At 37.1% G+C, this 12085-nt stretch overlaps 2 protein-coding genes across 2 annotated transcripts in view; one reads left to right on the forward strand and one right to left on the reverse strand.

Annotated features, from left to right (window-relative positions):
* The window catches only part of LOC145977793 (uncharacterized), a 35776-nt gene extending 33266 nt beyond the window's left edge, over window positions 1–2510 (reverse strand). The window contains exon 1 of the mRNA XM_083110079.1: window positions 2452–2510. The gene's annotated coding sequence lies outside the window, so the exon portion shown is untranslated. The remainder of the gene's footprint in view (window positions 1–2451) is intronic.
* The window catches only part of LOC145977792 (transcription initiation factor TFIID subunit 4-like), a 48076-nt gene that overhangs the window by 12999 nt on the left and 22992 nt on the right, over window positions 1–12085 (forward strand). Inside the window, exons 5-8 of the mRNA XM_083110078.1 lie at window positions 2204–2332; window positions 3216–3344; window positions 4646–4860; window positions 9194–9360. Of these exons, the coding sequence (XP_082966204.1) occupies window positions 2204–2332; window positions 3216–3344; window positions 4646–4860; window positions 9194–9360 (640 nt within the window). The remainder of the gene's footprint in view (window positions 1–2203; window positions 2333–3215; window positions 3345–4645; window positions 4861–9193; window positions 9361–12085) is intronic.

The following is a 12085-nucleotide window of genomic DNA, read 5'->3' on the forward strand; positions in this document are numbered from 1 at the left end:
GAACTTTTCTAACAATGGAAGCGGCTCCGGCACCCACCCAGCGTCGAATAACATGGGTACCTGGGGGGAAACCCTGGGGGGTAAAGGCAGTCAGGGGCGTGATGCGGATCACATCACCCCCACTCACGACCGGATCAAGAAAGTGTGGGGTGTTACCCCCACACCCCCTATACGCCTTCATGGCGTGGTGCTAAGCACAGGGGAGCACTTTACCTTTACCTTAGAGGTTAGTGTCAGACTTGTTACCAATGTTAGTTGTATCAATGCATTACCGTATTTACGTATGAGTATAATGCGGTCGATGGTTTCTGGTTGGAAAATGTGATGAACAAAAATACACAGTGGGCATCTTCTTAACCGGCCTTGGTTGAACCAGCCGCTCAGCTGAGGAAAAAAAAATCTTCCATAATACAGTACAGCCTTCTTTAAATGCATGTAGTACTGTATGTATTTTTAAAGATGTAGTCTACAATTGTTTAATTTTAAAAATGTGTACATATTGTACAGCGGATGCATATACAGCAGTTTTCTGTGCTTTTTTTCTGCTCATTTTGTGAAGTGATGTAGTGATGTTTACTGTATTCCATTATATAATTCAGTTTAACCGGTCATTTCGTTAACCGGCCAAGTGTCCAGTCCCATGCTGGCTGGTTAAGAGGGTGCCTACTGTATCTCCTATACAATGCGTAGTACAATTCAGGTTTAAGAAATAGCTTTCTGAGTTGTAGATTGTAAAGCTGTTGCTATGGCGATCAATGAGTGGATGGCATCATACCTAGTCACCTGTTGCTGCAAAGAGGAGAATATTGTCTTGTGTATACAATGAGTCACCAACCCATGCCACCTTCCCCCCCCCACCTCTCCCTCTGCTGTTTAGCATCCCAAAGCTCTCACTTTAGTAACCACATTCTTTATTATGTAGTATAATAAAAGGGAGATGGAAATTATGTTACGGATTTGCAGCTTTCACGAAGTGTGATTGGAGGTGCATGCTCGAATTCTGCCAGAATGGCACCACTTTTCTCAGGTTTCGCAAAGTTTTCTGTTACATACTGCAAAATCATGGGAAAGGGCCATTTCACTTTTATTGTGTTTTTTAAAAATTATTATTACTCAAGAAATCCAACCTGTCAATTTGAATTTGCATCTTGAGATATATATATATATGAAACACTCACCGGACAGTAGGAAAATTCAAAATTTTCGCTAATTTATAGCATCATCAGTGTGAGAAGAAACAGAAGACGGAACCGTCTTCTGTTTCTTCTCACACCGATGATGCTATAAATTAGCGAAAATTTTGAATTTTCCTACTGTCCGGTGAGTGTTTCCTTTTACCTTATTTGATTTATATATATATATATATATATATATATATATATATATATATATATATATATATATATATACTACATATGTTATACACAGTAATACAGTAAAAACATATTTTTATAGGGTTAACAAATACATTACAACGGACACTTTACTACAAAAGAAAGTAATGATTCTTAGAGTGCTTAATAAAAGGCATGCTTGTAATATTTAGTAATATAAATGCATATTTTTAAATTCTCTGAGTGAGGGGTGTCGAGATTTTTTTGTGTGGAGAACCCATTTACTACTTCAGTAGTTTGTCAAGACCATATTTTATTTTAATTGCAATGCAGTTTATGCCTCGAAATAAAAGTATAGATTTTATGCTGCAGGCTGTAGTTTTAGAACCCCTTGTTTAGGGCATCAAAATCTGCACCGTACTTACTACAGTCATACTGACATGACTTGGTTTTAAACAGTTCTGGAATCAGTTTGATAAACGGGCTTTAGTTTGGTTTTACTCTACAGATTATCTTAAACTTTGCAGATCCAGGTGTTTTTTTAATTGAAATTTTGTTTTCAAATGAATTTTTTGAACTTCGTTCTATTTGGGGTGGAAAATATGTAGCTAGTGAGAAAAAGAATGTGTCCTTTATCATAAATTTAACAGTTAACTCTTGTGATAACATGGTTGCACTTCTTACCACTGAAGTTCCTAGGTTCAAATCCTGGTGTGGGCATTTGTATTTTTTGAGTGTGTCCCTTTATCAACTTCATCGTCATCATTACGATTAGCCAAAAGTGGCAGAAAAATGATGCTTAATAACAAAAATATTAACATCTTTACATATTTGCAATTGAATACTAATGGTGACCATTATCCTTGCAGAAAAGTCTACCACTCCTGCGTCAATCTCTTGTTACTAAGGAACTAGTAATCGATGGAATTAGGCCGCCACCTCATACGGTTGTATTCTCCCTGCCTGCCTCTGCAACAACAGTGGTTCCACAGCTCCAGGTATGGACATGTTTTTTTGTATTGTATTATTAAGATATTCCATCTGCACAAATGTTACATATAGAATAGGTATTTGTCCTGTGTATACATAAATGCAAGTAGATAAATCTTGTACTTACTTTTTGCATCAGTGATAAAAAGTACATCACTTCATTGTATCATCTGAATACTACAGAAATGTTTCCCATTGTTGTTTTGTTAACAATGTAGTGTTTTTTAACAATTATGTTGATTCTTAGACAAGAAAAAAATAGCACTTGTTAAAATCTGATATTAACAAATTTATTTCTGTGACAGTAGAAAACTTCTTACGCCACGTGCGGGTAAGATATTGATGATGATGCTTCCGAGATAGAATCGAAAGCTTGGAAAACTATCCTGCTGTTTTTTTTTTTTTAACAAATTTATTTCTGTTGTTTTATCATATCTGGAATTATTTGGTAAATCTTTTTTTTTTCCAGTAACCTAGAAGTCTAGGACACGCTATGGATTTTTTCTTCTTTTTTACCTTTTTTTTCAGGATTCAAAACTGTTATCATGTTTTACTTTTCCTTCTAACTGCTTTCTTTATTTGAGGATAATATTTTGTCTTATTTTTTGTGATTTATTTATTGATTAATTGGATATATATTCAGAGACAACACTTTATTTGTATTTCTTTTCTTTTTTAAAATTTGCGAATTTTGTTGTGCAAAAAGAGCTGGAATTCTTCATGTGTTATGTAAATTGGAAAATACATAAAATTATCACAATATAACCCTTGCAGTTTATGAAAATTTATTGACAAAGGTAGCCGATTCCTTTCACAAATGTTGTTTCTGGGCTTGCGTTTATATCAGGATGTGTTTTAATCCCTCTTCTTGTTCTTTCTTTTTTCAAATAGCAAACAACACAAATAAGGCCGCAACCCGTCACTGCCCAAGTACGTGTTATGACTCCTGGTAATGCAACTCAGGGGATCGTTACTACAATCCCACGACCAGGTCATGCTATTCAACAAAGGCTTGTTGCAGTGAGTATATTTTTTTATGTTTTTGCGTTTGTATAAATGACGTAAATATATTGCGAAATATTAATGTGTTGGATATTTACTTAGAATTATGCAGGAATTCTGTATTAATTTTCTTCATAAACATGAAAATTCACCAGTTTGTAATCCAGGTCTCATAAAATCTAAATATAGAAATTTATAAAGATTCTGTTGTATATTTATCAATGATAGATTCATAGTGATTCTGATCCCAATTTAAACTGTAGGTTCAGTCTCGATTAGCCTTCTAAGCATAAAGTGGACTTAAAATCCAAAATCAAATAGAGAGATTCATTGGTTTCTTGTGTTTAAAATAAGAAAACCGCCAGTTCTTATTTTGACAATATCACGTGTACACGTGATGATGCAAAGTTAAAGTTTTCCAATCTTACCAAAATACAATTGGCTTGTATTGTTTACTCATAATGTTCATTTTAAATATTATTGTGTATTATTTTCCTGTAGTTTACGGTTATTACAAGCATAAGAAAACCGTTTTTTATGCAATGCAATGCGTACATACAAGAAAAACTAATATTGTGTATCTGTAATAACATTTATGAGTCTCTACGTTGTTATTGTAAACTGATAAATACAAATAATGATGTATTTGTTTTCCCATGAAATTTATTAATGACATTTTCATGCCTTTATGGATGTACAAAAGATTAATCACAAATATTTTTTGTAAAATATTTATTCCACTTTATGGTATTAAAAAAAATGGATATTTGACCTAGAAGCCACCCGGTAATATTGCTGAACTTGCACCATTATGGGAAGCTTCTCGTCCCTGTACATGTGTTTTCTTCGTCCACGACTTTACAAGCTTTTGTTGCTCGTGGATTCTTTCCTCTGCTTCATGTCAGCTCCAACCCCTGACAATAAGTCATGTAGTTCAGTGGTCCTCCCAAACAGATTTCAGCTTCTCGACAGAAATATCCATGTACGTACCTTTTTAGGTTCGATTTCTCGGGACTCATTTTCAACAAGAAATAAACCTGGCTATCTCACCTTCGCAAGCGAAAGTTCTCTTGTTTGCAGTGTCTCAACCTTCTATGCATTTTAAGTCTTGGGGTGCTGATAAAACGGTAATGTTCTGCATGTACTATTCACTTGTCAAGTCTAGCAGAGTTTAAAAAATTGCAGTTGTCTGTCGTTTTTTTTTAAGGTATCTAAAGAAGTCAATGATTTATTTCAGAGCCCTAAGTGGGAATCCAGAAAATGTTTCTCTTCAAATTGAAATCTTAATGAGTCTGCTAATGTTTCACATTCTCTTCCAGCCTGTTCGAACTCAGTTGCCAGCCGGGAAAGTAGTATCAACGTTACAGCCTCAATTGTCAAGTACAACAACAATCACGTCTACAACAGCCTCGACAACGGGGACGTTAACAACAATAAGGCCGACCGCACCAGCTGTTCTCCCTAAACCTACTGCCAAAGACAAGGAGAAGAAATCCTATACGCACACATCTTCATCATCATCTACTGCTTACACGTAAGTTTTCTTTCTTTCTACCTTAAGGGTGGAGAACGGAAACACTTACTTTTGTGTTTTCATGTTAGGGGGAATTGTTTTTTATTAGGAGTAGCTCTATATAACTTTTTGCTAACATAAAAATTTACTGATACCAGTAACCTTAATTTTTTGGTGATATATATATATATATATATATATATATATATACACACACACACACACACACACACACACACACATATATATACAGGGGATGGACAAAAATATGAAAACACCACGACATCGGAACTGGTGATATCGACGCAATTTTTCCACTTGAAATCGGACCTGGTGTGACATTCTTTTGTTTTGTGCGGTGAGATAGGAAGAAGTTGATGAAAAGATGAAAGCATTAAAGAAGAAAATAGTGTACAGTCAACTCTCGATTCTACGACCCCGGGTATAACGACCCTCTCGATTCTACGACCCTTTTCCCGGGAACCGTGAAAAATTTAGAAAAAGATAGAAAAGTTTGAAAAAAAAAGTTGAAAAATTGAAGGAAATCGGCCGAAAAATGCGTTGTTTTTTTTTCCCACTCATTTCCTTCACGAGCGCTCTACCGCTCACAATTGGGTCTGAACTAAAAATAGACACCACCACACCATGCTTGAGTGATATCCAATAGCACTTGACCTCTGCCCTCCCCTCCCTCAAGTGCACCAATGTTACCCCACACCCGACGGCTGCTACCCAACGTGCCAGGCTTGTTTTGCCACGCTTTCTCTTGGATACGCGAGAAGAGAAGATCGAATGTGCTTGGATGTTATTTTAAATCGACCTTTTGTTTCCTTGTCCTAAGAGCTGCTGAAAACTCGCGGGGAAGGGTGGGAGCAGCCCGAAATGACTGCTGGACTTGCAGTCTTTGCCAATGTGTAAGGCAGGTCAAGCTCTTTCATCGATAAATACCCCACCTTGAGAGATAAGATCGCAGGAATGTTCGAAAATACAGATGTGTGGCACCTGTAAGTCTGGCCCATCTGTCCAGTTCAGCAGGTTCCCGTGAGTGAGCAACTCTCGGCCTTGTAGCTGACAACTTCCGGTAACCGCTTTCATTCAAAATGTGTTCTTTGTTCCCTGCAACACTTCATAAAAAAGCGAAACTGTTAGAGATAATCAAAACCACATAGGTGAACTAAAGATCGTCAACCCGCTTAATGCGTTGTCATCCAGGTTTCCACAAAAGTTTACTTCGATCTTACGTGCATCATAACTCCCGTTTCCCACTTCATATGTTTTCCTAATTGTGTCGATGTCGTAATATCTGCAAAAAAAAGTGTTCCGTTGGCTTACTGACTTCTCCCTCTTTTCCTGTCAGGAAACGTGGGGGGGGGGGGGGGTGCGATGCAGATTGTTTCAGCCACGATTTTCTTGGTGATGCGGGCTGATTACAGGCGAGGGTGGAAAAGGACCCATCCCTCTTCCTTTCCTTTGACGTCTAAAATGGGGCAACCAGTTCTGGATATATTCTTGAAAACGAACAAAAACCACAGAACAAGTAAAACAAAAAGGGACCCCCCCCCCCCCTTTTCCCCAGCTCATTCTCCGCCACTGGTGTGCACGGCAATGTTGATAATTGCAGAATTCAGTTGTTTTTTTAAATTTATTTATTATATATTTTGTTTAATGCTGTTGTCTGCATAGGAAATATTGCCCGTATTATTGTCTGTTGGTAAAAGGGTAAAACATAAAGCAAGGGTCATTTCTTTCTTCTTTACACTGCTGTTAAAAGTTCCGTCTTCGACAGTTGCGTTATCTTTAAAATGCTGGGACTTTTCTCTTCCGCCACCTGTTGCTCGAACTTCCAGCCGGTCTCTTTGTTTTTACGATGCAGCTGGCGCCAGTGTTTTGTCTAGCGTCTGCTAAGCTCTTGCTTGCAGATAACAGCGATGACTCATCCAGGGGGAAGAAACTCGCAAAGCTGTTTTGAGTTGATGAGAAAGCAAAACAAGAGTTAAAATAACTTCATGTTCTGCGCCTTCTGATAAGCACAACTGTAAATTTAATTTACCTTTCTTCAGAACCATTCATGTGGAGGAAAAAAAAAAAGTGTGTTCAATGTAGGAATGGTCGCTGAGACTGATTAAAAAGACATTATTCAAGGGGAAAACGTTTGGAGGGGTGGGTGTTTAACATCAAGAATACTCCTAAATCCAACATTAAATCGTCCATTAACGTGAGAGTAAATAACGATCTACCATTTTGATATGTGAAAATGCGCAGTTTCATGGGCTAATCGGGACTAAATATACAGTTTAAAGTGAAATTCAATTCCAAACCCGAATGATTATCAACTGCCACGTTGTTTAATGACCTGTCCTACAATACGCTTTGGGTGAAAATAGATCGCAAGTTGCGCCTTTCCTTTTTCATGCTGGATTACAATGCAAGTCAAGGAAGGAGTTTGGACTGCTCCCTTGAATGGGGAAGGAGGGTGAATGAAGTTGGTTGAAGCAAAGAAAAGTGACTTTTTTTTTACGATGTATTTTACACAGCCGAACCAGAATGAAAATTACAGCCCTGCCTTTATTTTTTTTTTTGTCTGGTACCTAGAGAGATCTAATCTTACCAGTTAATCTTGTAACAGACAATGCTCCAGTAAACCCGTATAAAATCCAACATTCATTCTGCCCTATTATCTCCCGACTTTTGCTGGCACCAGTTTGACTGGTGTCAAGATTCTTCGAGTTTCGCTTGCAATAAGCGAGAGATTGTTTTCCTTTCCATAGGTCTCAGTGGAAACGGGTTTCTCATTAACTAGAATTGTAAGAATTTCCTGGAAAAGCAACGACTGTGCACAATTGAAACAAAGTAACATTATTTTAAATTCTCTTTTGTGAAAACTTTTTCATGTTCTATTTTCCTTCTCACAACACGCATCCTGTGCATAACAGGTTGTATAACTACCAGGATAAATTGTGTTACCATCTCCTAGGCATCTTTGTGTCCGTTTGAGCTCCCTTTAAGCTGAAAATTGGTGCAAATTCCAATAACGACCCCTTCGAAATAACGACCCTTTTCCCGGGAACTGTGAAAGGTCGTTGAATCGAGAGTTGACTGTAGTTGTGTTTTTTCGAGTAATGTGTTCTTTTGAAACTTTTACATGTTAATGCATGCCAATTCTACATATATGTTAGAAAAACATATCAAGTATTCAAATTGTGCATTTATTTTAAAGGAAGAAAACTATTATACAAAATGACATTCAGTTTATAAACTCATATATTATTTTTCTTATGACTAGTGAATTGTTATGGAAATAAATTAACTCCAAAAAATTAGTAAAACTATTATTTTATAATGTGTGGTTGGATCGGATGGCTATAAGGGGTAAAGGGAGGCCATCAATAATATCACATAATGTGATAATGAAAGCTTGCTAGTATATTGGTAAATTCCCATACATATACAGGTACAAGAGGATAAAGTATGCTTTGTGGTGAAAAGATTAATCTGATGTACTACAGTTTACGGTTTTAAACTTGAGTGTGAATTTTCATCTAAGTGCTCTCATTTTCTTACATATATCATCTTTGACTGGTGCCAAAACTTTGGGGTTGGGGCAAGGACAGTTATTTTTTTCTTGGTAGATAAGGGATAGCATTAAGAGACCATACTGTTGAGGCAAATAGTAGGTGGACAATTCCCCCCACACACTCCCTTAATCGCTGCTACTGTTCATACATGTTCATGTACATTAATTGCCCTAATAACTTGGTCTGGAAAATTTGTGTTCTTGGTCAGGAAAACCTGGAAAAGTCAGGGAATTTTGTTTTCACAAAATAGTAGACACCCTGGTTATTAGCTTTTTGAGAAGACCGGGTATCATCCACTGTCTGTAAGGAAGTTTTTAGTGTGTCCTTACCTTTTTAATGTAGTGTGTTTGTCCTGTGCTGATTCCTTATAACATTTCCCAGGGGGCTTTTTACACCCCCTTTTTTAACTCTTAGGTTAAGAATTTTAGATAAGGGGGGCTATTTCCCCGCATATGCAAAATGGCCATATGTGCCGAAGCACCCAACAATTTTAATTAATTAATTCATTCATAATTATATATCATTGTTCATCTGTTTGTAAAGTTGTTTATATATGAAGAATGGATGTTCTGAATTTTCGTAATGATGTTTATTCCAAGAAGAACCTACGTGTGTCTAAATTAACCTCCATCTACATACACAAGGGGTACTGGTTCCAGCTCATCCCTCATTGTAATGTATAAATTACATCCCTTCCCCCCCCCACACACACACACAATACAAATTACAAAATTGCAATATATTTTTCTTTCTAACATATAATTCTTTGGTTATTCCAGGGGAGATGACGATATCAATGATGTTGCTGCAATGGGAGGTGTTAATCTGGCCGAAGAAACTCAGAGAATTCTAGGATCCACGGAGTTTGTAGGGACGCAAATTAGATCATGCAAAGATGAAATATTTCTGCATGCATCACCCTTGCAACATAAAATTAAAAAAATGGGTAAGTGTACATTTGAATGATACATTCCTTGTTCTCCTGTCTAATTGATTAGCGAGTTACTAATTTTTTCAGCGGAACTTATTTGTAGAGGTTATATTAATTGTAATGGGTCTCAGGCTTCCAGTTCCTGTCATTGTGTTGTAGCCGGTTCGACTGCTTCGTGTGCTGGATGTTGTTGCAGTAGTGGGAGCATGCTCAGATCATGTGGAAAGTGCATAATTGCATGCATCTCTTCGATTTTGGTCAGTTTCAGTCAGGCATACATCGCACATGCTGATTGACACCAAAAGAGACGCATGCAATTATGGATTTACCCTATGAAGTGAGCATCAACAACATTGAGGCACGCACATTTGGCTCCCGCTTAAAGACAGCGCACACAGGCAAACAACTGTAACCGGAAGCCAGCCCAGCAGTGAAGCAGCAAGTTTCCAAGCAGATGGTGGCAGGGGCCACTGAAATTAATATAACCTCTACAAGTAAGTTTCTCAGAAAAAGTTAGAAACTCACTCACGTCTAATTAGTATCAACCATGTCTTTTATCCCCAAACATCAATTTCCTGTAGTTAATTTTAATTAAATTGGTGTCTGATAGAATCTTGGTCAAGAAACACATATTTGTTTTTAGTGTTATTGCCTATTTTAACCCTTTAAGTGCATATGACTGATATTCATGATGTATCTGTCATGCCCACTTGTTATCTGCATTTGGTTCAATGGATATATCCATCCTCGACATTCTGATCGATATTCCACATTTTATTTGGCCTATTATTGTAAATTGTTCAGTTTGTATACCACTCGTAAATTATCAAATGTCTGATAATAAACCTTCCACCTGCATATGACAAGCTACAGACCTGCTGCTTTCACTATTGAGTTAGTTCAAATTTCCACCATGAGATGCCACTGGTGTTAGAATTCTCAAATATTTAACTTGCCGTCACCTTGAGATGGAGACACTGATTCTACATTGGCACTTTGCTAGCTGTGTTTATCTTACACGTGTATGTAACATACACATGTGTAGTATATAATCTGTGCTTGGAGCCAAGGTATGTGCTAATTCAGGATCCACAGAATTTTTCTTGATTGATTGATTGATTCATTGAGTTAGGTTATTTCAGGTAGCTTTTCTTTCACTTTTGGCTAATTGCCAATATTAGGATGAGTGATATTATGAAACTGATGAAGGAATACTAAAAAACAACGCCCAGGCTGGGATTCGAACCTGGGACTCCTGGTTTCTTACATTTTGAAGTTTGTTTTTTTCCATGATGCACTTCTGGAGAGTGGTGTAATTTTTAAAATTACCCACTACAAAAGTAGCTAACGTAAGAAGTAAAGTTCTGCCCTCTGCTTTGCACCACGTCATGAAAGCATGGAGGTAGAGCCCCCGCACTTTCTTGATCACTGCCAAATGTGGGGGTTATGTGATCAGCACCACACCCCTGGCCACCTTTACCCTCCATAGTTTTCTCCAGGTACCCACTATATATGACACTGGGTGGGTGCCGGAGCCGCTCAGGTGAAAAAAAAATCCTGTTCACCCCTTCTGGGGATCGAACCCAGGTCCCTCGCATGGTAGTCAGGTGCCCCAACGACTGAGCTACAACGGCTCTCTACAGAAGAGATTTGGCATTTGCAAATTACCCACTTAACGGGTTAATTGTATTTTACTTTGCTGATCTGCTTATCTCTGTTGATTGAGATTGAAGAATTGGTTGAATTATGAAAAACTGATGTACCCATCAGCAAATGATTGTTTCTGGGCTGTTTACAATATTGCAGGTATGTTTAAAGAGGAAGAAACTTTTGAAAACAAAGAAATTTTTATGTGTCACATGTAAGATTAATGAGTTATTAATATTAAAAAAGAGACTGCAAAAAAATTATAACTAGTAGGTGAGTGCAGATATGTTTCTAGTGAAAACTGCAATGCTGTATCAGCTGTTTCGAATGCTTTCCATTAAGTAATAAGCAAAGGCTATGAGTATAATCATAGACCAGTTACCAATTCATCAGAGCTTCGATGTACCCCAGAGCTGTGTACATATATAATGGGTAGAGGCACATATTTTTGGTAAATAAAAAAGCAAAATTTCGGTAGAAAAACAGTCGATTTCGGGTTCAAAAGCGGTAAAGAAAATAAAATTTTGGTTTTAAAATTGTGAATATAATCCTAAATTTGATTTTAAACTGCACTTATTACACAAAATAAACTTATCCCTTCTAATAGCACATTTATGTAGTTACCAGAGCATTAAATTTATTCCTGTGTAAAGGGGTCCATTTTTGCTTCAAAAATATTTACAGCAGAATAAATCAATTTTCCGTGAATTGCATAACTCACAGGATACTTCAGACTTCAGGAAGTGTCGCGTCAATATATAAAAGGTAAATTTCGGGTTTAAGAGTATATTTTGCAGTTCATTTCGCATTATTTTGTGACAAAACATTGGTAGAAAAATGCACCTCACACCTTTAGAAACATGAAAAATGAACATGTTATTTCATATTTCGTGTTTTCGTCAAAAACGAAATTTGCATGCCTCTAATAATGGGTAACTAATCTCATACTCCTAGAACTGAATCCTGTCCTGCTGCCATGTGCGCTACTGACTGCACCACCATAGCACTATTATTATTATTATTTTAACCTTTTCTGATTCTATTTTAGACGTCGTCCAACATGATTTTCCCGTTCCACTCTGATGTCAGAAGA

The sequence above is a fragment of the Lepisma saccharinum genome, chromosome 23 (genome assembly GCF_977018435.1).
Source record: "Lepisma saccharinum chromosome 23, izLepSacc3.1, whole genome shotgun sequence".
Lineage (NCBI taxonomy): Eukaryota > Metazoa > Arthropoda > Insecta > Zygentoma > Lepismatidae > Lepisma > Lepisma saccharinum.